Genomic DNA, 25,028 nt, shown 5'->3' with positions numbered 1-25,028 from the left:
ACTTGATCCTCCTTAAGAAACTGATTGAAGCCTGAAGTCCAAGTAGCTTAAGTTCAGGGCTGTAGTCACAGTAGAGTCACAGATCAGTCAATGTGAATCTTAAACTTCAAGAACACACAGCAGAATTCTGCGATTAAATCATGATTAATTAAACCTGCTTTCTCCTTAACACCAAAAGTTTAATAAAGGGTATTAAAATAAAATAATTAGTGTTAGATTGGGAAATGAAAATGCTGAAATTACTCAAAATTTCTATATCCACTACACTAGAGGTGGTGATAAATTGCTAATACTACTACAGCTCAGTGACCTCAATTACCTGTTAAGGAGTCAAATAGCCAGCTCATCCATTTCCATGGCTGAAGCACATTGTTTTCCATGCTGTTGTGTCCTATAACTGGCAACCTGGGGGTGGAAATGGAACTAGAGGATGGCGGTGGGCAGGTTTGGAGGCTACAAGCCACACAAAATAAATATTATGTTTATATTAATGGTGTAATTTGCTTTAAATAAATTGTATTAAATCACAAAAATATTCTGTGATTTACAATTATTAAATAAATGTAAATGTTGTTACTTCCTTGTATTTTTGGGAGAGGAACAAAAATAATTGAAAGCTTTAATAAAAGAAATGAATGCTAGCACCATATTCCACATTTAACAACTTGGAAAGGAAATGTGCCAGCAGCTTTGTGTGTGTGTGTGTGTGTGTGTATAAAATATAGCACAATATAGCACTATAAATAAAAAGTAATGTACTTTTTGAACTTGGCAGTAGCGACATAAATAAAATACGTTAAATAAAAACACTGTATAACATACTAACAGTAAATAATTTTCTTGTTTGGTATGTGTTTTATTACCTTCTTATATTTTCAATTTGTTTTATTTTTATTTTGTTCTTTTATAACATGCTTTTCATATTTGTAGCCAATTGTGTTCTATTTCGGGGACTTTTACATGCTCTACTTTTAGCTCCCAAACATACATATTTTCTGTGTAAACAAACACCTCAATAAATAAGAATGGTTCCCTTTGTTGACCATTATTATTAAACACAACACCCAGAATAAGGCTGGGGAATTAATCATAATAACTATTTTACATTAAAACTGACATCCACAAATTCTCACTGAATTAATCTTTGCTAAAATCAGTTAAATCATAGTGTATTTGGTTTGTTTTAAACTGCTCACTTAAAATCATACTACCTCATGTCTAAAGTCATGTGATTCTGCCCATCCAATCTGCAACGTGGAACGAGCATGGAGGAGAAATTAAACACCAAGCCAACTAATCAACTCCAACAGCATGTACCAAAGAACAATAGCCATAATTTATTTAAATAAAATCTAATTTACAGTATTGTTCACACTATAAAGCGCACTGGATTATAAGGCACATTATGCAACACTAGTAAGAAACAGGGGTGTTGCCATGTTTTCCGTTAATTCAGCAGTAAAGCTAAGCTAAGTTAAGTAAACAAAACTGTAATTCTTAAAAAAAAAAAAAAACATTTTTTTTTTTAAGTCAAACGAGTGCCGGATGTTAAACTGCACAGATTTCTCTTCTGAAAACTGTTTATTTGGGGGATTAAAGCGCTTCACGGTAAACACGCAGACACCAGCCTGAAAGTACTCACCTCTGAACAGTGAAATATCTAGGGCTTAGTGCAGGTAGTGACTAATGCTAATACTGCTTCAGCAATGCTAGCCAGGGTTAACAGCAAGCTACAGGCTAAGAATGCTCAACTTTGAATGGCGAAAGAACTAGGGCTTAGCGCGGTTAGCGGCTAATGCTAATACTGCTCCAGCCTCGAGTCTCGGTGCTGAAGAACTAAACTGAAACTTCTGTATATGACTGCATAATGTCTGTATTACGAGTGGATTTACTGCTTCTTACAACCTGACTGGTAAAATTCATACATAAGGTGCACAGTATTATAAGATACGCTGACGATTTTGGGTAAAATTAAAGGATTTTAAGGGCGTCTTATAGTAAAAAAAATATATATATATGGTAAATCAAAACCAAGCTAAAACATTTTTGAGATCACATCACCCAGCACTAACCTAGACCTATAACTCCCCCTCCTGCCGCTAATGCCTCTAATACTAGCAGAGTGTGTTTGAGTATTTTAACAATGGCAGCTTTCTGATGTAGCACAGATTCCGCTTCATTCACAACCTGAACAGATCCACATCAATGAAGGTTCATCACAAAGCAGAGCAAGACTCACTCTCCCTCCGACACAATGCTCAACAGCTCAACACCGTTTCACCCAACATAACCAGTTCTGTGATCAACAGCAAAAAAAACCTTATTATATTTACATCTGACCCAGTTCACGCTAGTTCAGCAGTCAGATCCTCCACTTTTATCTCAAACACTTCAAACTATCAGTTTAAAGCCACGGCAATCAGTCGTAAATAGGAAAGATCACCTGAAGCAGCTCCAGCAGTCTAATTTCACTGGAGAGCACTGTCTACACTGATTGCCACTCCTCAGACAACAAGCTCACACAGGTTGTCAGGTTGAGGACACAGTGGTAAGCAATGAGTTTTACTCAGTAAGCATATGCTGCACTTGATTTTGGTCATGCTAATTCATGTAGGTTGACCAGTGTGATCTTTCAAATCATGTTAATTACCCAGCTGATCTTGATGTAACGAGTGGGTGAATTTGTTTATTGTGATTAGAACAGAAATCAGATAAATTAAATAAACAGAGTTTCATCACCTATTTCTTACCAACTGGTTAATAACAATTAATAACAAGTCACTATAATAGAGAAAGTGCTGCAAACTATTTAAAATGTAGGATTTACATAGAATTACCAGGAATATAAGTAAACTGAGAGCTGTAGATAAATTGTAAAATCACTGCATGGACACTATGCTACTATGATCAGGAGATTGCTGGATTGAATCCCAGTCATGAAGCTTGCCATCAGCTACCGGAGCCCCGAGAGAGCACCATTGGTCTTTCTCTCTGTGGGTGGGTACAGTATATGGCGCTCTCTTCCCACATCACTACTAGGGTGATGTGGATCAGCACAAGGCTGCGTCTGTGAGCTGATGTATCAGAACCGAGTCGCTGCGTTTTCCTCCGAGTGCGCTGTGATGCTACTCTGCAATACTGCATCAGCAGCAGTTAGAAAAGAGGCGGATGCTGACTTTACATGTATCAGAGGAGGTATGTGCTAGTCTTTTCTCTCCTTGTGTTGTGGCATCACTAGTGATGGGGGATATACAGCTAAGAAGCAGCTAATTGGGCGGGACAATGGGAAAAAATTAGAAATAAATTATATTTTAGGCAGATAACTGGCCACATTTTATGCATAAAACAGGTTAAGTTCTAGTTTAGAGTACTTTATAATAAATAAGCTAATGTTTACAAAACAATAAATTATGTCACAAGTTCCTCCAAAATTGTGACAAAAACTCAAAAATATCTCATTAATGGAAAACCTTAAAGTATAATATGAAGTTTCAGAAATGTAAAATGTTTGCATTTATTTTAAACACTAAAAACAAATTGTGTTATATAATTAAATAGTAAGTATCCCAACTGTGTGTTTAAGTAATAATAATACAATCACACTTCAAGGGGAATGTTACAGAATCAGCAAACCACAGTAGAGTTGGAGATGGTGTCATAAAATAATCATGCTGTTCCTTTCATTATGATGTTTCTACGGCATAATTTGAACTGTTCTCCATTAAGCCATCCCTACTGAAACCAATCTGTTTCTACCGTTCCTGTGTAGCAGCTACAATATTACAAAATCAAAGTTTTATCAAAGTTTCATAAAATAGTTTGAATTATATCAATATTTACAATATATTGCTTCATTCTACTTGAACCTGTAGCATCAATGTTACAAATCACAGCTTTCCTTATTTAAAAAGAACAATACCACTGATTATTCCATACAACAAGACTCCTCATACAGCCTACATGTCTTCCAAGTACACATCCATACAACGGACACTCTTGATCTTGGTCTTGATCTTTGCCACTATCTTCTCCTGTCAGATCAGAAGGTCTAGCGTGCAGGAATGTGAATATCTCAGCAGTGCAGAAGTAATATTAAAGTTGTATTAATATTAAAGCCCCCTGGTGCACACTCACATGCGGTAGATCTCATTCTGCGTGAGCACGGCGTTCTCCACAAAGTACGGCAGCATGGTGAGCACGGCCCGAGGACGGGTGTCCAGCACCAGGTGCATCCTGCTCGGGCACGGGGAGCTTCACCTCGCCCCCGGCCAAAAAAACCCTGAGAGCGTCCCGGCCGGGAACGAATGATGAACGGAGAGGTGAGAGAGTGCGTTCAGCTGCTAGATCCCAGCAGAATGAGGCAGTTTCTGTTACAGCAAGTTCCTGCTGGGCTGGGAATGCATAGACACTCCTCCCTCCTTTGCTCAGCCCTCCGTTTGCTCTCTCTCTCTCTCTTTCTCTCTCTCTCAATGCACTGTGCTCCCTCGCTCAGTGAACGGTGAGTGAGAGAGACAAACCGGCTTTCCTCTCTGAACGCTGACTGACTGGTGGAATCTCCTCCCTGCAGCCTGAGGGAGGCTACATCTGTGTGAATGTGTGTCTTGTCATGCACACACACACACACACACACACACACACACACACACACACACACACACACACACACACTATATCAGTGTGGACACAGATCTGACCATGCAAAGAAATCAGAGAGGATTCTCAAATCCAAGTTCTTTCTTCCACAATAATCCGCCCAAATACAGAGGCTTCCTGACTGGGGATTATAGACAAGTGGGGTGGGGGCGGAGATACAGAGACAGAGAGAGAGAGATACAGAGAGAGAGATACAGAGAGAGATACAGAGAGAGAGAGAGATACAGAGAGAGAGATACAGAGAGAGAGATAGAGAGAGATACAGAGAGAGATACAGAGAGAGAGAGAGAGAGAGAAAGATACAGAGAGATACAGAGAGAGAGATACAGAGAGATACAGAGAGAGAGAGAGATACACAGAGAGAGAGAGTGAGAGACAGAGAGAGATAGAGAGAGAGAGATACAGAGAGAGAGAGAGAGAGAGATACAGAGAGAGAGATACAGAGAGATACAGAGAGAGAGAGAGATACACAGAGAGAGAGAGTGAGAGACAGAGAGAGATACAGAGAGAGAGAGAGAGGGAGAGAGATACAGAGAGAGAGAGAGAATCACTACCGAGCCCCCCCCCCCCCCCCCCCCCCCCGAATCTGAATGATTGACTCTGAAAACTTTGTTTTACGAATTATAAAGAAAATCTAGTTGAAATATGAAATCATATTTGCCTATATTATTTTTTTCCCTCGGAAAGGGCAATATCAGCCAAGGATGGCAAAAGGGCAGTTGCCCAAGCACATTGGGCCATAGCGTCTGCACGTCACTGCTGACAGATGTTCCTGAGAAACCCTTTGCTGTGGCTGTGTGTGGGTGAGCATTATCCTACTGAAAAAAAAATAACAAATGAAAATCACAATAGAATGAAATATCGTTATTTTGCCCAGCTCTACTTGGACCCTACAATAATCAGCAACACAAAACAGATATAGCGCCAGTCTTCCCGTAACTGCGGTTAGAGACTGTATCATGGAGCCAGGCTGAACTATAGGACGAGCTGGCAGAGCCACTGCTAAATCTTATTAGTGCCTGAAAGAAAGACAGGGCTTCCTCCATCTGACTGTCCTCCTCACTATCTCACTGTGGGCACGAGGGTCCAGCCGGAGAGAGCACAGAACCCAGCACTCGCCCTCCACTATCTCTCTCTCTCTCTCTCTCTGTTCCTCAGTCACTCACATGCACACACAAACAAAGCTTCAGCAGAGTAAGTGAGGGGAGGAGGGGTCTACCTTACAGCTGATAAGACTGAACTGAGTCGAGGCAGAGCGGGAACAAAATTCACCAATTATAGAAAAGAGAGAGAGAGAGAGAGAGAGAGAGAGGGAGAGAGGGAGAGAAAGAGAGAGAAAAGCTAAAAGAAAAACTCTGTAAGTGTGCAGATTCTTTTCACTTTTAAACAGTTCACAAAGTTTTATTTTTTCATTTCCTACACTGTAAATTAATATTAAAGTGTCTCAGACTATGAAGAAACACATTGGGAATCATGTAGTAACTTAAAAGTGTTTAACAAACTAAAATACTCTTATCTATGGAGCTGTTAACTTGCGTTTTTTAAGGCTGGTAACTGATGAATTTATTCTGTACAACAAAGAAAAAACTCTTGCACTTCTCTTCCTGGGGTGGTCCTGATGAGAGCCAGTTTCATCATAATGACTGCCAGTGAAGATACTTTCAAAGAGCATAATTTCTGAAAATATTTTTTCTTTGTTTAGTTGAGTAGTTCTTCCTATAAAAATGGATTAGATGTTCACTGGATGTTGACTACTCTAGTTAATGTTAGCTAGGTGTTAGCTATATGAGGACAACACTAGTTGATGTTCGCTAGATGCTGACTATTGTAGTTGGTGTTGGCTAGATGTTGACTACTGTAGTTGATGTTAGCTAGATATTTGCTGGATGCTGACTACTGTAGTTGATGTTAGCTAGATATTGACTACTCTTGTTACTGTGAGCTAGATGTTGACTACTGATGTTGATGTTAACTAGATGTTGACTACTGTAGTTGATGTTAGCTAGATGTTGACTACTGTAGTTGATGTTAGCTAGATGTTGACTACTGTAGTTGATGCTAGCTAGATGTTGACTACTCTAGTTGATGTTAGCTAGATGTTGACTACTCTAGTTGATGTTAGCTAGATGTTGACTTCTGTAGTTGATGTTAGCTAGATGTTGACTACTGTAGTTGATGTTAGCTAGATGTTGACTACTGTAGTTGATGTTAGCTAGATGTTGACTACTGTAGTTGGTGTTAGCTAGATGTTGACTTCTGTAGTTGATGTTAGCTAGATGTTGACTACTGTAAGTGATGTTAGCTAGATGTTGACTACTGTAAGTGATGTTAGCTAGATGTTGACTACTGTAAATGGTGTTAGCTAGATGTTGACTACTGTAGTTGGTGTTAGCTAGATGTTGACTACTGTAGTTGATGTTAGCTTGATGTTGACTACTGTAGTTGATGTTAGCTAGATGTTGACTACTGTAGTTGGTGTTAGCTAGATGTTGACTTCTGTAGTTGATGTTAGCTAGATGTTGACTACTGTAAGTGATGTTAGCTAGATGTTGACTACTGTAAGTGATGTTAGCTAGATGTTGACTACTGTAAATGGTGTTAGCTAGATGTTGACTACTGTAGTTGGTGTTAGCTAGATGTTGACTACTGTAGTTGATGATAGCTAGATGTTCACTACTGTAGTTGATGATAGCTAGATGTTGACTACTGTAGTTGATGTCAGACAGATATTTGCTAGATGTTGACTTCTGTAGTTGATGTTAGCTAGATGTTGACTACTGTAGCTGATGTTAGCTAGATATTGACTAATGTAGTTGATGTTAGCTAGATGTTGACTACTGTAGTTGATGTCAGACAGATATTTGCTAGATGTTGACTTCTGTAGTTGATGTTAGCTAGATATTGACTAATGTAGTTGATGTTAGCTAGATGTTGACTACTCTAGTTGATGTTAGCTAGATGTTGACTACTCTAGTTGATGTTAGCTAGATGTTGACTTCTGTAGTTGATGTTAGCTAGATGTTGACTTCTGTAGTTGATGTTAGCTAGATGTTGACTACTGTAGTTGATGTTAGCTTGATGTTGACTACTGTAGTTGATGTTAGCTAGATGTTGACTACTGTAGTTGGTGTTAGCTAGATGTTGACTTCTGTAGTTGATGTTAGCTAGATGTTGACTACTGTAAGTGATGTTAGCTAGATGTTGACTACTGTAAGTGATGTTAGCTAGATGTTGACTACTGTAAATGGTGTTAGCTAGATGTTGACTACTGTAGTTGGTGTTAGCTAGATGTTGACTACTGTAGTTGATGTTAGCTTGATGTTGACTACTGTAGTTGATGTTAGCTAGATGTTGACTACTGTAGTTGGTGTTAGCTAGATGTTGACTTCTGTAGTTGATGTTAGCTAGATGTTGACTACTGTAAGTGATGTTAGCTAGATGTTGACTACTGTAAGTGATGTTAGCTAGATGTTGACTACTGTAAATGGTGTTAGCTAGATGTTGACTACTGTAGTTGGTGTTAGCTAGATGTTGACTACTGTAGTTGATGATAGCTAGATGTTCACTACTGTAGTTGATGATAGCTAGATGTTGACTTCTGTAGTTGATGTTAGCTAGATGTTGACTACTGTAGTTGATGTCAGACAGATATTTGCTAGATGTTGACTTCTGTAGTTGATGTTAGCTAGATGTTGACTACTGTAGCTGATGTTAGCTAGATATTGACTAATGTAGTTGATGTTAGCTAGATGTTGACTACTGTAGTTGATGTCAGACAGATATTTGCTAGATGTTGACTTCTGTAGTTGATGTTAGCTAGATGTTGACTACTGTAGCTGATGTTAGCTAGATATTGACTAATGTAGTTGATGTTAGCTAGATGTTGACTTCTGTAGTTGATGTTAGCTAGATGTTGACTACTGTAGTTGATGTTAGCTAGATATTGACTAATGTAGTTGATGTTAGCTAGATGTTGACTTCTGTAGTTGATGTTAGCTAGATGTTGACTTCTGTAGTTGATGTTAGCTAGATGTTGACTACTGTAGTTGATGTTAGCTAGATGCTGACTACTGTAGTTGATGTTAGCTACATGTTGCCTACTGTAGTTGATGTTAGCTACATGTTCACTACTGATGTTTGCAAGATGTTGACAATTTCAATTTATTTTACCTAGATATGGACTGCTCTAGTTGATGTTAGCTAGATGTTAACTGCTCTAGTCATTAGTTATATTTTCTCAACATTCAGAAACAATGAAAAAGTATATCTCTGACAAACATATACACTGATTCTGACAAGACGAAACTGTAAGACCTCATTATTGTTCGATGCATAGAGTATTTCCAACAGTGATTTATTTATCTATTGATCAATAATTAAATGGTGTTTTTATATAGTGCTCCTGTTTGTGAGGTGGTTATTACACAGTGAAAACCTCTACTGGTTATATTGGGGCCACTGCTTTATGCAGACTGGAGCAACAGTATCTTGTTTGTCTTGACCATATGTTACATGAGGTAGGTGTAGTGAGTAGTTTGTGTGTGTGTGTGTGTGTGTGCAGTCAGGTATATATTAAGGTTGTTGTGCGCTCAGATTAGCGCAGCAGCTCTAGTGCTGGAACGCTGATTCACAGAGCAGACGAAGTGCCTTCCAGCACTGGCCATGTGACTCAGCATTACCACGGCGACTGTATCCGATAGTGACACTCGGAGCAGACCACAGAAGCAGCTGGCAGGTGTCCGGGGCCAGGATGCCACCTGTACACTGGCTGAGCTGTACACCCAGGTGTGTGCGGCTTCACTAATCCAGACAGCACAACACACAGGCTGGCTTAATACAAGAACGAGTCATATATATTTACTATATTTTTCGCAGTATAAGGCGCCCCCAAACCATCCCCCCAACCTCTTTCTGATCTTTTGTTGTTGCACATGCGTCACATGGCTCAGCGGAAGCCAGCCAAACAGCCAACAGGTATGGAGAGAGACACCACCTGAGTATTTTTATACACTCTGTTTATTTAAGAAAATATAATTGCACTAAAAGGAAAAAAATCCCTTATTTTTTATTGTTTTTCCTAAGAACAATTCTATTTAAAAAAAGAAACAAAGAAAGAAAAAACTAGAAAAGATGTCTAGTGTGGGTAGAATTTATATTTTATTTTTGTATTGTTGTTTCTCCTTTTCTACCTCAAGAAATATTTATTTTCCTAATGTTAAGGCAAACTTTGTTTTGTTACTGTTCCATTGTTTCTTAACCCAAATGTTGATTGTGATAAAGTCTTTTGTTGTCATGTATAATTTAATGAAATTTTATGCTAGGTTTTTGGATCCTTTGGACCTATGAAGCTTAAATATTAAAACGTATCGGTATCGGCAATACTGGCCCTGTATTTACATAGTATCGGAACGGAACCAAAATTTCCAGTATTGCCCACCTCTATTAGCGGCTGACCGCTCCAGCAGTGCTAGCCGAGGTTAGGAGAAGGCTACAGGCCGATAATACTCACCTCTGAATTAAGAAATAAAGGTTACCGGCTAATGCTAATGCTACTCCAGCCCTGGTGCTGGATAAATAAACTGAAATTCCTGTATAAACACTGTATTTTTGCGGAGTGGATTTACTGCTCCTTACGACCTGACTGGTAGAATTCATACATAAAACACACTGGATTTTAAGGCACACCGATGAATTTTGGGAAAATTAAATGATTGTAAGTGGTACCTCAAATGTATTTATACATATATTAAGTATTAATGTGTTTATATATTTAGTCAAATATTTACAGTACCAGTCAAAATTTGGAAACATCTTCTCATTTACTGTTTTTCTTTATTTCATTTTCTACATTGTACACCCAGTCGAGGCTACGTTGTTCAAAACCGTTTTTTTGCTCAGATCGGATTTGGCGGTTCACACTGACAAATGTAAGTGAGCTGTGTGTAATGTGAACAAATCTGTCCCTGAAACACTGCACATGTGCACATTGATACCTGTATAAACGTCTCCTTCTTCACCAACAACATAAACTCATATTAAAGAGACAAGAGACTCGTAGCTTTATAAAGGGAAATGGATGAGTTAGCAGCTCATATGTGGAGCATCTTTTGCTGGAGTGGAGAAACAGTAAACAGCTGGTCTGAAGTTCATGTTCAGGTCAAGGAGGTGAAAAAAGGACAGGTGGTTTGCTTTTGCTGTTTTTACAGCTATAGCTGCACAGCTGCACCAAGAGATGTGTTGTGGGTACGAGAGAGAAGGACGTAGCGCTAGTGCTAATGCATAAAAGCAAAAAGACGGAGAAATTCTGATTTGACCGTTCATATTGTCGATATTATTGTGTACGATACGATATGGCACACCTACAGTGCATTACCGGCTGATAACAGCACTCGTAGAACGCCTTTCAGCCAATCACATTGCAGGGTCAGAAGTAACTGTGGTATAATGAATAATAATAATAATAATAATAATAATAATAATAATAATAAGGTCCTCACTGGGGGGGGGAAATGGCGGATGGCATAGAGTAGACGTGCTTTAGTCCAGCTCACACTCCACTCTCCAAAAACTCTGTTTTAAGAATCATCTGCTTATTTTTTTTTGTACAAATTTTGTAGATTTTTGAATAGTCTTTTCTTCTAAACGACTAAATAGCGTGGAAATGACCTCTAAAGCCACCAAAACGAGTAGGAAGGACCACGCGGCTAATACGGATCCGCCTGAGGCAGCGACTTGAACATGGCGACGCTAATTCGTGTTCTCGATGAGCACAGGCAATCTCTCTCAGCAGAGTTTAGACTGTCATTCTCCAAACTTGAAGCTAAACTTGAAAAACTACAAGCTATGTCCGTTGGACACCCCATAGCCATCTACAAGGACTACGCGCCGGAGGTGCTGGATCAGCGGCTCAAATACCGAGAGGTCCTGGCTGGCTTCTACAACCTAGGTTTCAAGCCGGCACTGCTCTTTCCCGCGAGGCTCGTTATCTCAACCAAGGAGGGTGGTAAGAAGAGATTTTCCTCAGTCGAAGAAGCTAAAATCTACCTGTCCAATGTGCAGACAACGTCTTCTTAATCATAACAGTTCGCTGCCGTCACACTGTAATACTATCTGTTGGTGCGGCTAATTAGCCAGGGACAGTGATTGGCGAGTTACTAACCTAAATTATCCCAGTGACTTGTTTCTGTAGTACGCTTTGCGGCATGGTGTGCATTTTGTTTTCTGTTCTCTTGGGGCTGTCCTGCCCGCTGCCTTGAACATTAACGCTGGGAAACCCATTCCCTGCACCAGAGTTTGCTAACACAAGCCGGCCATGCAAACGCGGTTACGGTTACGGCTCAGGTTGCCAGCGCGGGAGAAATTACATCTTCCAAATCCCGCATAAGCACTGTGCACGCCTTAATCTCTCTCCAATGCTGGAACTGTTTACATAGGAGAAATCCTCGGTGGACGGCTTTTATGCCCCTATATGTTCTATGACTGCTAACAATACATACATTTTACTGTTCGTGTGTGAGTATGTGCTATTTGCTTTTTTTATTTCGTTCCTGGGACAATTGCACTGTTTATGTTCAGCCGCTGTTTTACGTTTATTTGGTACCATTTACAAGTCTGGTTATAGCACTGCTGTTAAGTTTAGGCTTCATCCTATTATTAGCCTGTGAGTTAATAATAAGGACAGAGGGTCCCTAGTTGTTCAATTTTGTTAGTGTGGGAGCTGGGACTATAGATGATAGGAATATCGAAAATCAGAGCGAGGGAGCTCAGATATAATGGTACTCAGGGTGCAGTAAAAAGGGCAGGGTGTGTGTTTTTTGTTTTCGTTTTTTTGATTACCCCTCTTTGGCTTCGGGAAACATTACTAGTTCGTCATTGTAAATATATACAGTAAATATAATCATGGGACATGGTCTACAGCTGGTCTCTTGGAATGTTAAAGGGCTAAATAACGTCACAAAAACTGGCAAAATATTAACCCACCTACAACATTTACATGCTGATATTATGTTTCTACAAGAAACACACCTAAGAACCACAGATATCTCACGTATTAAACGGGCGTGGATGGGATTCTCAGCTAAAGCAAGAGGGGCAGCTATTATTATCCGTTAGAGCATAATGTTTGAGCCTTCTAGCTCTGTCTCAGACCCTGCTGGTCGCTATATCTGCGTCTCAGGCATGCTTCAAAATATGCCAGTTACTTTAGTGTGCCTTTACGCACCAAACTGGGATGATGATGGTTTCTTCACCAAACTTTTTACTAATCTCCCAAATGCTTACACTCACCACCTAATCATAGGAGGTGACTTTAATCTGGTTCAGGATGTATTTTTAGATAGATCGTCATCTAAACCAATCTCCCTTTCCAAATCAGCAAGTGTATTACAGGGGCTTGCTGCCCAGTTCGGCCTCACAGACCCTTGGAGATCCAAATACCCAAAGAGCAGGGCCTTTTCTTTTTTCTCACACGCTCACCATTCTTTCTCAAGAATAGATTTTTTCCTATTAGACAATAGAATTATGCATTTAGTTGGTTCCTGCGATTACCAGGCTATTTCTCTGTCAGACCATGCTCCGGTAACAACTGTTTTTAGCTTCCCTCTTAACAAAAGTTCTCCAAAACAGTGGAGATTTACCTCTCATATGCTGGCAGACAGTGATTTAAAAAAAAAATAATTTCAACCCTGATTAGTTTCTATTTTTCAGTTAATGACACCCCTGACACTGGCACATTGTGGGAAGCTTTTAAAGCCTTTATGCGTGGGCAAATCATCTCACAAGTCTCCTTTAGTAGAAAAATGGACAGGGCTAAGGTGGACAGATTACTGGAAGAACTTAAACAGCTTGATTTAGCCTATGCATCCTCTCCCTCCTCCGCCCTGTATACGAAACGATGCCAACTACATCTAGAATACGAACTCCTAATGACTGATCGCATAGTAAGGCAGTTGAGACAGACTAAACAACGTTTTTTTGAGCAAGGTGACAAAGCTGGCAGACTATTGGCCCAACAAGCCCGTGCCACCTGCGCCTCTAGATTTATACCCAGGATCAAATTGCCCTCTGGCGACCTTACCCTAGACCCCTTTTTAAAATTAATAAAACATTTTTAGAATATTATTCAGAGCTCTATACTTCAGAACACTCCTCTGACACTCCATCCTATCTGCATATGCCTGAATCATTGACCTACCCCAAGATCAGCACAGATATTGTCAAGGACTTAGGTCAACCTATTTCTCCTTCTGAGGTCCAAAATGCTATTGATTCACTAAAAAATGGTAAATCCCCGGGACCAGACGGCTTTACGGCCGAATTCTACAAAACATTTGCAACCTAGCTGGTTCCATTCCTGACCAGGGTTTACAATGACGCTTTTAAGTCAGGTAAACTGCCCCAGTCTCTGACCAGTGCCTCTATCTCTCTGCTTTTAAAGAAAGATAAAGATCCAACTCTATGCAGTAGCTACAGACCAATCTCCCTGTTAAATGTGGACTTCAAAATTCTTTCTAAAATACTAGCAATTTTAATAACCACAGACCAAACTGGCTTTATCTCTGGTAGACATTCCTTCTTTAATACCAGAAGGTTGTTTAATATACTCTACTCACCTCCCTCTAATACACCTGAAATTGTTGTTTCTCTTGATGCTGAAAAAGCTTTCGACAGGGTGGAATGGGATCACCTTTTTGCCACTCTACAGAGATTTGGATTTGATACAGACTTTATCAAATGGGTGCGACTTTTATACACTGAGCCTACAGCATCAGTTCAAACCAACGGGATCAACTCGTCACCATTCCTCCTTAATAGAGGTACCCGCCAGGGATGCCCCCTCTCTCCCCTACTTTTCAACTTAGCTATAGAACCATTGGCGATCTGGCTCTGCAGCCTCTCACAATTCAAAGGTATTATATGTTACTGGGGTAGGACATAAACTCTCTCTGTATGCAGACGACCTTCTTTTGTACATCTCAGATCCCTCTACTTCCTTGCCCCCTGTTTTGGAGACCTTGGCACAATTTGGTCAGATTTCAGGATACAAACTGAATCTGCAAAAAAGTGAAGTCATACTTGTCAACTCTTTAGCTAAATCTCTGCCGCATTCTCTGTTTCCCTTCAAGGTATCAGAGAGATTTAGATACCTAGGAGTTTTTTTCACCAGTTCCATAAGTAGCCTTTTTGCGCACAATTTCTCACCTCTACTAGAAAAATGTAAAGCGGACATGGCAAGATGGGCTACCCTACCCCTGTCAGCAGTAGGCCGGATCAACTTAATCAAAATGGTTACCCTACCTAGGTTTTTATATTTATTCCAACATATTCTGGTTTTCATAAAAAAGTCTTTTTTTTACCAATTTTGACAGCCAACTAAATTCCTTTATCTGGAACAACAAACCCCATGTATAAAAAGGTCTATTTTGCAGCTACCTAAGTCAGAAGGGGGTCTGGCACTTCCCAATTTTCGTCATTACTACTGGGCCAGCAATCTACTTAAAATCTTATACTGGATTAATCCTGGACCTCTTGAATCCCGCCCACCTTGGGTTCATACTGAAACAGCTTCCTCGCAATTCTCATTACATGCTGTACTCTGTTCCCAGCTTCCAATCTTTCCGTACAAAATATCTCAAAGCCCAGCCGTCACTGCCAGTGTCAGGATTTGGTCACAGTTTAGAAGACAATTCGGCCTTCAGAGAGCCTCGATTCATATGCCTATTTTGAACAATTATTTATTTATACCCGCATGTTCTGACCCTACATTTCGCAAATGGGTGGATAATGGTTTATCCACAATCAAGGATCTCTACACGCAAGATGCCTTTTCTTCCTTCTCTGATTTAGCAGCTAAATACAATTTACCCAGTAACCACCTTTTCCGATTCTTTCAAATCAGGCACTTTGTCCAAACTCTGTTTCCCCATTTTCCAAATCGACCCCCCGAATCTTTTATTGATAAAATCCTCTCGAGAAATCCCACAGACAAACATCTCATCTCATATCAGACATTTATGATTTAATCAACTCTCTTAGTGACGATCCGAATCTAAACTCTAAACAATCCTGGGAGAGAGACCTTGGAATCACTATTTCAGAGGACGAATGGACAGCTGTTCTTGGTCAAGTTCACTCCTCATCTATCTGTGCTCGACATGGCCTAATGCAGTGCAAAGTCCTTCATAAAGCCCACTACACCAATGCCAGACTGGCTAAGATTTTCCCAGACAGGAGTGATGTATGTGAGAAATGCGGACAATCTCCTGCAGACCACCTTCATGTTTTGGTCATGCCCACGCCTTGCAAACTTTTGGAACCATATTTATAATACTCTTGAAGCAGCCTGGGACTGTAATTTTGATCCAGGCCCTTTGACATCTCTGTTCGGAATAGCTCCTCAGTCACTTATGCAAAAGAAAATGCAAGATGTTATAGCTTTTACTACTTTGCTGGCGAGACGGGCCATTTTGCTCAAATGGAAATGTAGCTCCCCTCCATCCTATAATATGTGGGTTAAGGAACTCCTTGCAGGTCTTGAGAAAATACGACATTCCCTTAAGGGAACCTCAAAGCTCTTTAACAAGATATGGGACCCTGTCCTTGAATACATCAGAATTAATGTGACATTGACTGAACATAATAGTGATGTTTCCAAACTTGAAAATACTTCTACAAGGGGCTTTCCCTCCCTTTTTTTTTTTTTGTTTGCCCTGAGGGTGGGGTTGGGTGGGGGGTGGCTGGTTGAAGGGAGGTGTGGGGGGTAAAGTTGGTGCTTCTTCGGGTTTATCACATAATGTGTATGTTTTACCCCATGCCTTTACTGTTAAAACCAATAAAAAAATTTGAAAACATAATAATAATAATAATAATAATAATAATAATAATAATAATAATAAAATTTAGTTACATGTACATTATCTGTTTATATTTATGCAAATGTTTTCAATAATTTTGCGTTTATGTCCTCAAAATACAAAGACAACACACTCACACAGACAGAGGCTAGAACACAGATTAGAGGAGCTTTATTCATCATCCGCACACACACACACACACACACACACACACAGCAGCAACAATGAAAGTCTTTTCACCGCCCCAGGAGCGTTATGTAACGTTTCATTCTGTCAGTACCGTGTGATGATGAGGACTCGAGGAATTCACAATACAGAAGAGAAAACTGCAGCTGCATTCGCTCTGACCAATCACAAGCGTTTATAGAAGTGATGGACTGACAGGTGCTTCAGCTTAAACATCTTCATATTTCCATTCTTAGATCACTAATGCCATGTTCTGCCACACAGTCAAATAAATATTATGCAGAAAAAAATTAAATATATTTCCAACTCAAAACATGGTTGGTGCCTATTTTTTTTTATTTTACCCTGGAGCTAATGTAGCTAAATTTTAACTCAAGCTAATGTACACCTATTTGCACTGTGCAAATGTGCATGCCTCAACATTCACAATTTATAAAGTGCAATGAAATTGTTATACAAGAGCTTAAAAAAATACTAATAATAAATTAAATCCTAATCGAAAATCGCTCATATATTAAAAGCATATTGTGATGTGAATGTGAATAATAGCACTAGCGCACTAACAGCTAAAAACAATATTAGCATGCTAGCTTAAGGTCAATAAAGGGCATAGCAAAGAGGTTCAAAAAGCACAAAGGTTTTTAGAGATTAACTAACAACACTGGTTGATTTACCACAAGCAGTTAGGTGTGTAATGATTTGAACACTCAGTTAGCACAGTGCTAATTGGTATGGTAATTATTTAGCATTATTTATAGTTTATATGTACCCCTAGCATTAGCTTCAAGCTAGTATTGTTCTCATTACGACTCTTAAACGATCTCATAATTCAGAGGATCCAGTGAAGTTTAGAAGATAAATATACTCAGAAAAGCCCATTCATTTGCCTAGATGCATGGTAGCAGGGTTTATGATTTGTGCACTATATATACAGGCTAAAAACAGGCGAACTTAAAAGAATGACCTTTTTTTAAAGCAACGGTCCCCACAGTGGTCAATATAATCACTCCAGATTAAAAATAATTTAACCTCCAAAATTATTAACTTTTTCAGGTTTAAAGTAGAGCTGGGCGATTCATCGATTGATTCAAATTTACAGTTAAGGACGATGTGTTTTTATGAAAATCGATTTTCTCTGAGTTTTAATTTTCACCACCGACGCTCCCCTGAGCTTAGCCCCGCCCCTCTCTCCCTGCAAATGAACTGCGCACACCCAAAGCCACTGCTGACTGACCTCGCTCCGTATTTACAAAGCAGGAATATAGATATAACTCTGTCTTCAGTGTGACACGAAAAAAACTCACTGAATTTAACTCACACAGTCTCAGTCAGTCACTCACCTCATTCACCACGCAGCCTGTCACTCACCTCATTCACTACACAGCCTGTCACTCACCTCCTCCACAGTGTCTGCCTCTTTATAAAAAGCTATTCCACAATTTGTCTATAATAGGTTTGAAAATAAAGAAAACTTTATTAAAAGATGTAAAAAATGTAATAAAATAAAAAACTGCTCTTACATTTAACAACACGGCAAAAAATAATTTATGTAATTTACGTAAAAATAAAGTTATTTTGAGAAGTGACTGCCTATTTAAAAAGCAACAAACGTTCATTTGTTGAAGTTTATTTGCAACATTTCAAAAATATTTAGAGTGTTTTTTACTCACTTTTGTCTCTCTCACAATGTTAATCCTTTACAGCTTCAAAAACATGTATTATGCAAATTAGGTGATGATGTCATTTAGTGACTTTTAGTAGATTTTAGTAGGGGAAAAAAAACGATTTAAATCGAAAATCGGGAAACTCTGTCACAGTGCAGTCTTCCTTTTCTACAAACTAACTCCCCAACTGTAGTAACTGCTAATTCCCTTTTTCCAAATGCAGTACAATTTTTTTTTTTTAAATCATTTATGTTTTTATTGTCATACACAATCATACATCATACATCACATACATCAAAAACAAACAGTGGTCATACATTTCTGTAAATCCCCATATTTAAAACCTTTTCTTTTTTTTTGTAAGAGTACAATAATTAAATATTGTATGGAATTTACCGGCTGCAAACTCATGCTAAAAACATTATATATTAGATGTAGCATATTGAGATGAAGTCAACAAAACACTGAGCCATTCCTTTAACTCCTGCAGAAACAGCCTCACACCCACCTAACTTAATTACATGTTAAATTATGAGAGCTTTGTGTTTAACAGACTGGAAAAAGCTGAGTCATGCTCATAACAACGTTTATTCCATATTGTCCACAGGGTACACTCAGTTAATAAGAAGAGGAGCCTTCCTGCTTTATCCAGCCGGGCTAAAGGACTGCCTGTCCAGTACACGGCCTGCTCTTTTATTATCATCACAGTGGACGAGCGCGCAACCTCTAACGTCACATTTCACAGCACACAAAGAAGCAGAGGGCTTATCACATTAAAACAGGCCTAAACTAATTCTACCCAGAGTACTGCACTGCATCACGAGCCCCTCTGTAACTCTGTTCCCTTTTTTCTGTAATTATGCAACAGTTGCACTTAATGCACTCCAGCGGAACACCAAAAGACCTCGCATGTGTTCTCCGATACCGGCGCAAACCCAAACAAAAACACAGATAACCGTGCTCGGCTGCTCCTGCCGCTGCTTCTGCCTACTGAAAACATCTGGCTAGTGTGAACATGCAGCCGTCTCACTGAGGTCACTGCTGAGAACCCAAACAGACCTGCTGTCACGGCCAACTATTTAATGTACAATTATCTGGCATTTATGCAGTATAAACAGTCTATCAGAAAGTGTTAACATGACTGAACAAGAGATTAAAGCTAGTAGATAGAAGAGGTGTAAGAAAATATTGATAGATTTTAATCAATATTGAATTAGGATGGCACAATAATGGTATCTGTACTGTGGTAGAAAAACATTTTTGTTTCAAGCAGCTAATAAGCTTCATAGTGTACAGCCCTACACTGTATCATATTGCTTTAATTTGCAATACTACAGGAGCATCTTAAAAAATATCATTAAAAAGTTACTTTATTTCAGTACTACAGTAATATGAAAAAGTTTGGGCACCTCTATTAATCTTAATCATTTTTAGTTGTAAATATTTGGGTGTTTGGAACAGCCATTTCAGTTTGATATATCTAATAACTGATGGACACAGTAATATTTCAGGATTGAAATGAGGTTTATTGTACTAACAGAAAATGTGCAATATGCATTAAACCAAAATTTGACCGGTGCAAAAGTATGGGCGCCATTATCATTTTGTTGATTTGAATACTCCTAACTACTTTTTACTGACTTACTGAAGCACAAAATTGGTTTGGTAACCTCATTGAGCTTTGAACTTCATAGCCAGGTGTATCCAATCATGAGAAAAGGTATTTAAGGTGGCCAATTGCAAGTTGTTCTCCTATTTGAATCTCCTCTGAAGAGTGGCATCATGGGCTCATCAAAACAACTCTCAAATGATCTAAAAACAAAGACTGTTCAACATAGTTGTTCAGGGGAAGGATACAAAAAGTTGTCTCAGAGATTTAACCTGTCAGTTTCCACTGTGAGGAACATAGTAAGGAAATGGAAGACCACAGGGACAGTTCTTGTTAAGCCCAGAAGTGGCAGGCCAAGAAAAAATTGAAGTATTTGAAATAAAATTATACAAAAAAAAAAAAAGAAAATTGTAAAATGTGTGTGTGTGTATATATATATATATATATATTACAATATATTTTTATATATAAAATCATAAGCTCTGTATTGTGATCCATATTGTATCACCAAGTTCTTGCAAATGCATAGTTCTCATGGGTAGGTATAGTTAGTAAGACTGTGTGTATCATTACTTTTGTGAGTAAACAGGGCCAATATCCTGTATTTGTTTCGTATTTTATGCTCAATAATAATAATTCTGTCACAATTATTACGACTTACTGTGCTGTCCGCTATGTGTGGTAATGCATTTTGTGACGTATTCCCGGCACCCATGTGATACAGTGTTAAAAGTGCATATAGCCTCAGAAATGGAACGTCCCACTGATCTGATACGCTTAATCAGGGGTGATCAATCCCAAGCCATTCCCTGATGTAATTCATTATTAATCTACACACTGCTGTTGGTGTATAGGTGCAATGATCTGATCACACATCGGGGTTTACACTGAGCCACATTAGGGTGTAGCACTAACAGCACATCATGAAGCAATGTGTTCATCCAAAAAACATAATCATCATTAACCTCCCATATATTACTGTTTATGTTGGCCATCCCTGCTCTCCTCATCCTTATCTAACCCTGCCCCTCTCCCTCGCTCTCTCTCCCTCTCTCTCTCCATCTCTCTCCCTCTCCCTCTCTCTCTCTCTCTATCCCTCTCTCTCTCTCTATCTCTGAAGGCTTGATAACTCTAACTGCACAGGAATGCACAGCGACTGAGCGAGTGCAGCTGTAGGAGGCTGAATTCTCTCTCTGCAGCTGATCCAGGATCAGTTCCTCTGCTGGTTCTTTGGGTAGGGGTGATGCTGATCCGTGAGCAGCACAGAATGGAGTGGGAGGCCGAAGCGTTCTCTCAAAACAAAAGCCGTGGAGGGCTGAGCGGCACACGATAACAATGCTATTGTTTCGTTTGAAAGCCCGACTGTGTTGAGCACGCTGAAGCTGCAGCTCAACAACTGAGAACAGTTAGATTCAGGCGTTAACTCTGGAGGAGCAGGAATGCAGTGGAGCTGCTGAGGGAGATCTATAGGCGGGATCAGTGAATGTAGAATAGCTGGCAAAATGCAGGAATTACCAACTAGTGCTGTTAGTGGTTTTGCTACGTTTGCAAATTACAATTTTACAATGGTATAAAATATATTTATCACACTAAATTTCTTTAGTTTTTACTTTTACAATTTGTTACATTAAAATGTTTCGAATCAACTAAGTTTTATTAACAAAGATTTATTCACCTTAACAGAGGCATGTTTGTCAATTATGTGCCTGATACGACACGCTCATGAGATATTTATTTAAGCATTACATATAAAGGTTTTATGTCTGATAACAAACGTTACTAAATATCAAAATTGTAATATAAAGTAAATCTGCAACTGTTAAAATATAATGAATAAAACATCATAAAACTAGCACTTTTCCGAACTTTATTTTAAAAAGAATATTTAGCTGAACACAAATCCAGCAGTTCACATTTTCCAAACCTTTAGTTTGGTTAGGTTTGTCTAGTTTTTACGTCTATTTTCAAACCTGCAGAAATTTGCGTTGATTCCTGTTACTGATTTTATTTACTAAGTGGATTAAAGAACAGGCAGCTTCTTTAAGTGTCCGTTAGGAGAGTCTCCTAAGCACTCCAAATTTTCAGAATGTAAATAACTTTTTTTACTGCAAAGAAAAAGGGTCTTAAATCACCTACATTTGTTGCTTGTCATTGAAGATAAAGATTTATTCCAAACCTATCACACAAATTAAGTGTTCCTCTGATGTATGATATATTTAACTGAACCACCAATGATTTATAAAGGAAAATCATGAAAATTATGAGGGGTGCCCAAACCTCTGTGACCAAGACAGCAAGTCTTTGTGATGTATCAAGAGCCACGGTATCCAGGGTAATGTCAGCATACCACCAAGAAGAACCAACCACATCCAACAGGATTAACTGTGGACGCTGTAAGAGGAAGCTGTCTGAAAGGGATGTTTGGGTGCTAACCCGGATTGTATCCAAAAAACATAAAACCACGGCTTCCTAAATCATGGTAGAATTTAATGTGCACCTCAACTCTCCTTTCACACAAATGTAAAAGCAATTCCCCTAAATCTAAAAACTGGTTGTGCACCCTTGCAGTGGGGTATTTGGGTCAGATTTTCTTCATTAATTAAGTTTTAAAGAGTAACTAAACGCCTTAATTTTTGCTGACTCCACCCTCATCCCGATTTTGAAAAATGATTAAAAATAGGAGGTGTAGTTTGGGAGGGGCACTGGGCGATGTATGGGTTTAGAGGCAGGGCAGGTGGGAGAGCTAATTGGGCTGAGCTGCAGCAGCAGCAGTGTATATATGATATAATTAACTGAAATTGCTGATCTGAACAACCAATGATTTATAAAGGAAAATCATGAACATTATGATTGGTGCCCAAACTTTTTTATACCTCTGTATGAAAGATTCTTCTGTGTGAAGATTTGAAATAAAATATATCAATCTTGGGTAGGAATGCACTAAAATTAAAACATTCGGAACTGGAAAAAAAGAATGAACATATTTTACTATTACTTGAGTTGAATAACCTAAACTTTAATTTATTTTGGTTTTCAAATATTCGGTGCAGCCCTAATATTGGGTAAAATAAAATCTGCCCCTGGAAAACAATTGACAACATAACTATGATTAATAAAATGATTTGATGATGCACGTGTAATTGCGCGTCCTGCAACGTGACCACTGCGTGTGCTCACACTGTTATTACGATGCTGAAACAATATATTGTGCAGCCCAACAAGACGAGCAGTAAACATGCCTGGGTGTGGTTAATGAAACTAAACCCAACCGTCAAATTCATTTGACTAACCTTTTAAAGCCTAGGTTTATTATTTAGTTATAAATCCTAATACAAAACAGTTAAATTATAGTGCTTATTATTTGCTAACTGTGAGGCTTGGCATATATTGTAGAGCACCACATGGTTTTATTTTAAGGTCTACAAAACTGTTGTAAATTAAGACAATAATGTTGTTATAAAAGTGATGAAGTGCGTCTTACACAGGATTTAAGAAGTTTACTCAGGATTTAGGAGATAATGGGGCAGTTCCTTTTTCTCAGGAGTGATAAAGCTTTTGAATACATATTCAATAAATGGACAATGAATCAATTTAAACCTGCAATGTGGGTCTTTGATTGTTATGTAATATTTTTTATCACTGCAGCACTGGTAGTTTAAAAAAATAGAAAAGCTTCATGACATGTTCACAACAAATAACTCTACATAAACATTTAGAATGGTCTATGAGATTCTTTTCTATTATTTGCCAACTTTGGACCTTTTTAAAGTGCATTCTTCTCTATATGCATCCATTAAACAACTATGGAGTAATCCGCACCATCTGCTGCAATAATCTCATTTTTCCACTTCTCATTTCAGGGGCATATCAAGCAGGTCAGAGTTATGTAAGCGCCGTGGAATTTCTTATTTTTTAGTAGCTTTTTTTCCTCATTGCATAATTCAGGGTTGTGCCCTCAGGGATCGATGAGATCAACAGACAACAGGTCGGAACCTGCCGCGGCTAACTCCCCCCATTCTTTACGTGTGTATAAGCAAATTACATCAAATGAGGAGAATTTGCCCACAGCACCATTTATTAACAATACCCAGCGGCTGTGCAGGACGGTGAGGAAGTGAGCGCTATATGAGTGTTACGCAGGACTGAGGAGGATGGTAAACCCAACCTACTCACAGCAAATAATTTATATAGACAAGGTTTGAATCCTGGTTATGCAGCTTGCAATCAGCTGCCAGAGCCCTGGAAGAGCACAATTGGCCTTTCTCTCTCCCTGGGTGGGTAGATGGCACTCTTTCCCCTCATCACTCTTAGGGTGATGTGGATCAGCACGAGGCATCTGTGAGCTGATGTATCGGAACTGTGTGTGCTGTGATGCTATTCAGCAATGCTGCATGGGAAAATACAGCTGAGTAGCAGCTGAATGGGTAGGAGAAAACTGTTTAATTATAGTGGGTCAGAGAGATTGCAGAGGGAGGAAGTTCAGGAGGCAGAGAGTAGCGAGTTTATTCTTACATGCTATTTGCATAAACAGAACGAAATCACACTTAGTATCAGTTTTTACTACCCTTTAACAAACAAGTTGTACAGGATATAGCTAATAACATTAGCTGAGCTAACTCAGCACATCATGCATTTGTGTATCAAAAATCAGCTTCACTAAGTGCATCACTGCTCCATGTGACAAGAGTAGTACTGCTGTGGTAAATTTCATAACTAAATTAGCACTGCTTAGGTAGCCACTCAGCTAAAGGTGTAGAATATGACTCCTCTATAGAGATTGTCTGGCATGGCATCGCTAGTTCTCGTGTGTGTTCTCAGCGAAACATGTGACCTGACTTAAATCTGTTTCTTTATACGATGGACTTCCAAAAAAGGAAGTATTTTAACTGGTGGAATCTTTTCAAACTGTCCTTTCATATTTGTAACCATATAACCCCATATATGTTCACCAGTCATGTAGTGTGAACAGCAAGCACAACAACTGACGAATCAAAAAGTCATGAAGTGTGAACCTGGAATTAGGTGTTTACCTGTAACCAGTGTTGGGAAGTAACGGATTACATG

At 39.0% G+C, this 25,028-nt stretch overlaps 1 protein-coding gene across 2 annotated transcripts in view; it reads right to left on the bottom strand.

Moving 5' to 3' along the window:
* The window catches only part of ssh1a (slingshot protein phosphatase 1a), a 94,302-nt gene that overhangs the window by 53,070 nt on the left and 16,204 nt on the right, over positions 1-25,028 (bottom strand). Inside the window, exon 1 of one of the 2 annotated variants that reach the window (XM_022666897.2) lies at positions 4,135-4,440. The exons of the other annotated variant lie outside the window; for it this stretch is intronic. Coding sequence (XP_022522618.2) covers positions 4,135-4,232 — 98 coding nt within the window. The 5' untranslated portion in view covers positions 4,233-4,440. Of the gene's footprint in view, positions 1-4,134; positions 4,441-25,028 lie in introns of those variants that run through there. 2 annotated transcript variants of the gene reach the window in all.

Source organism: Astyanax mexicanus, chromosome 22 (assembly GCF_023375975.1).
Source record: "Astyanax mexicanus isolate ESR-SI-001 chromosome 22, AstMex3_surface, whole genome shotgun sequence".
In the NCBI taxonomy this organism is placed as follows: domain Eukaryota; kingdom Metazoa; phylum Chordata; class Actinopteri; order Characiformes; family Acestrorhamphidae; genus Astyanax; species Astyanax mexicanus.
The sequence above is the reverse complement of the archived record's forward strand: the minus strand, read 5'-3'. Positions and strand labels throughout refer to the sequence as shown.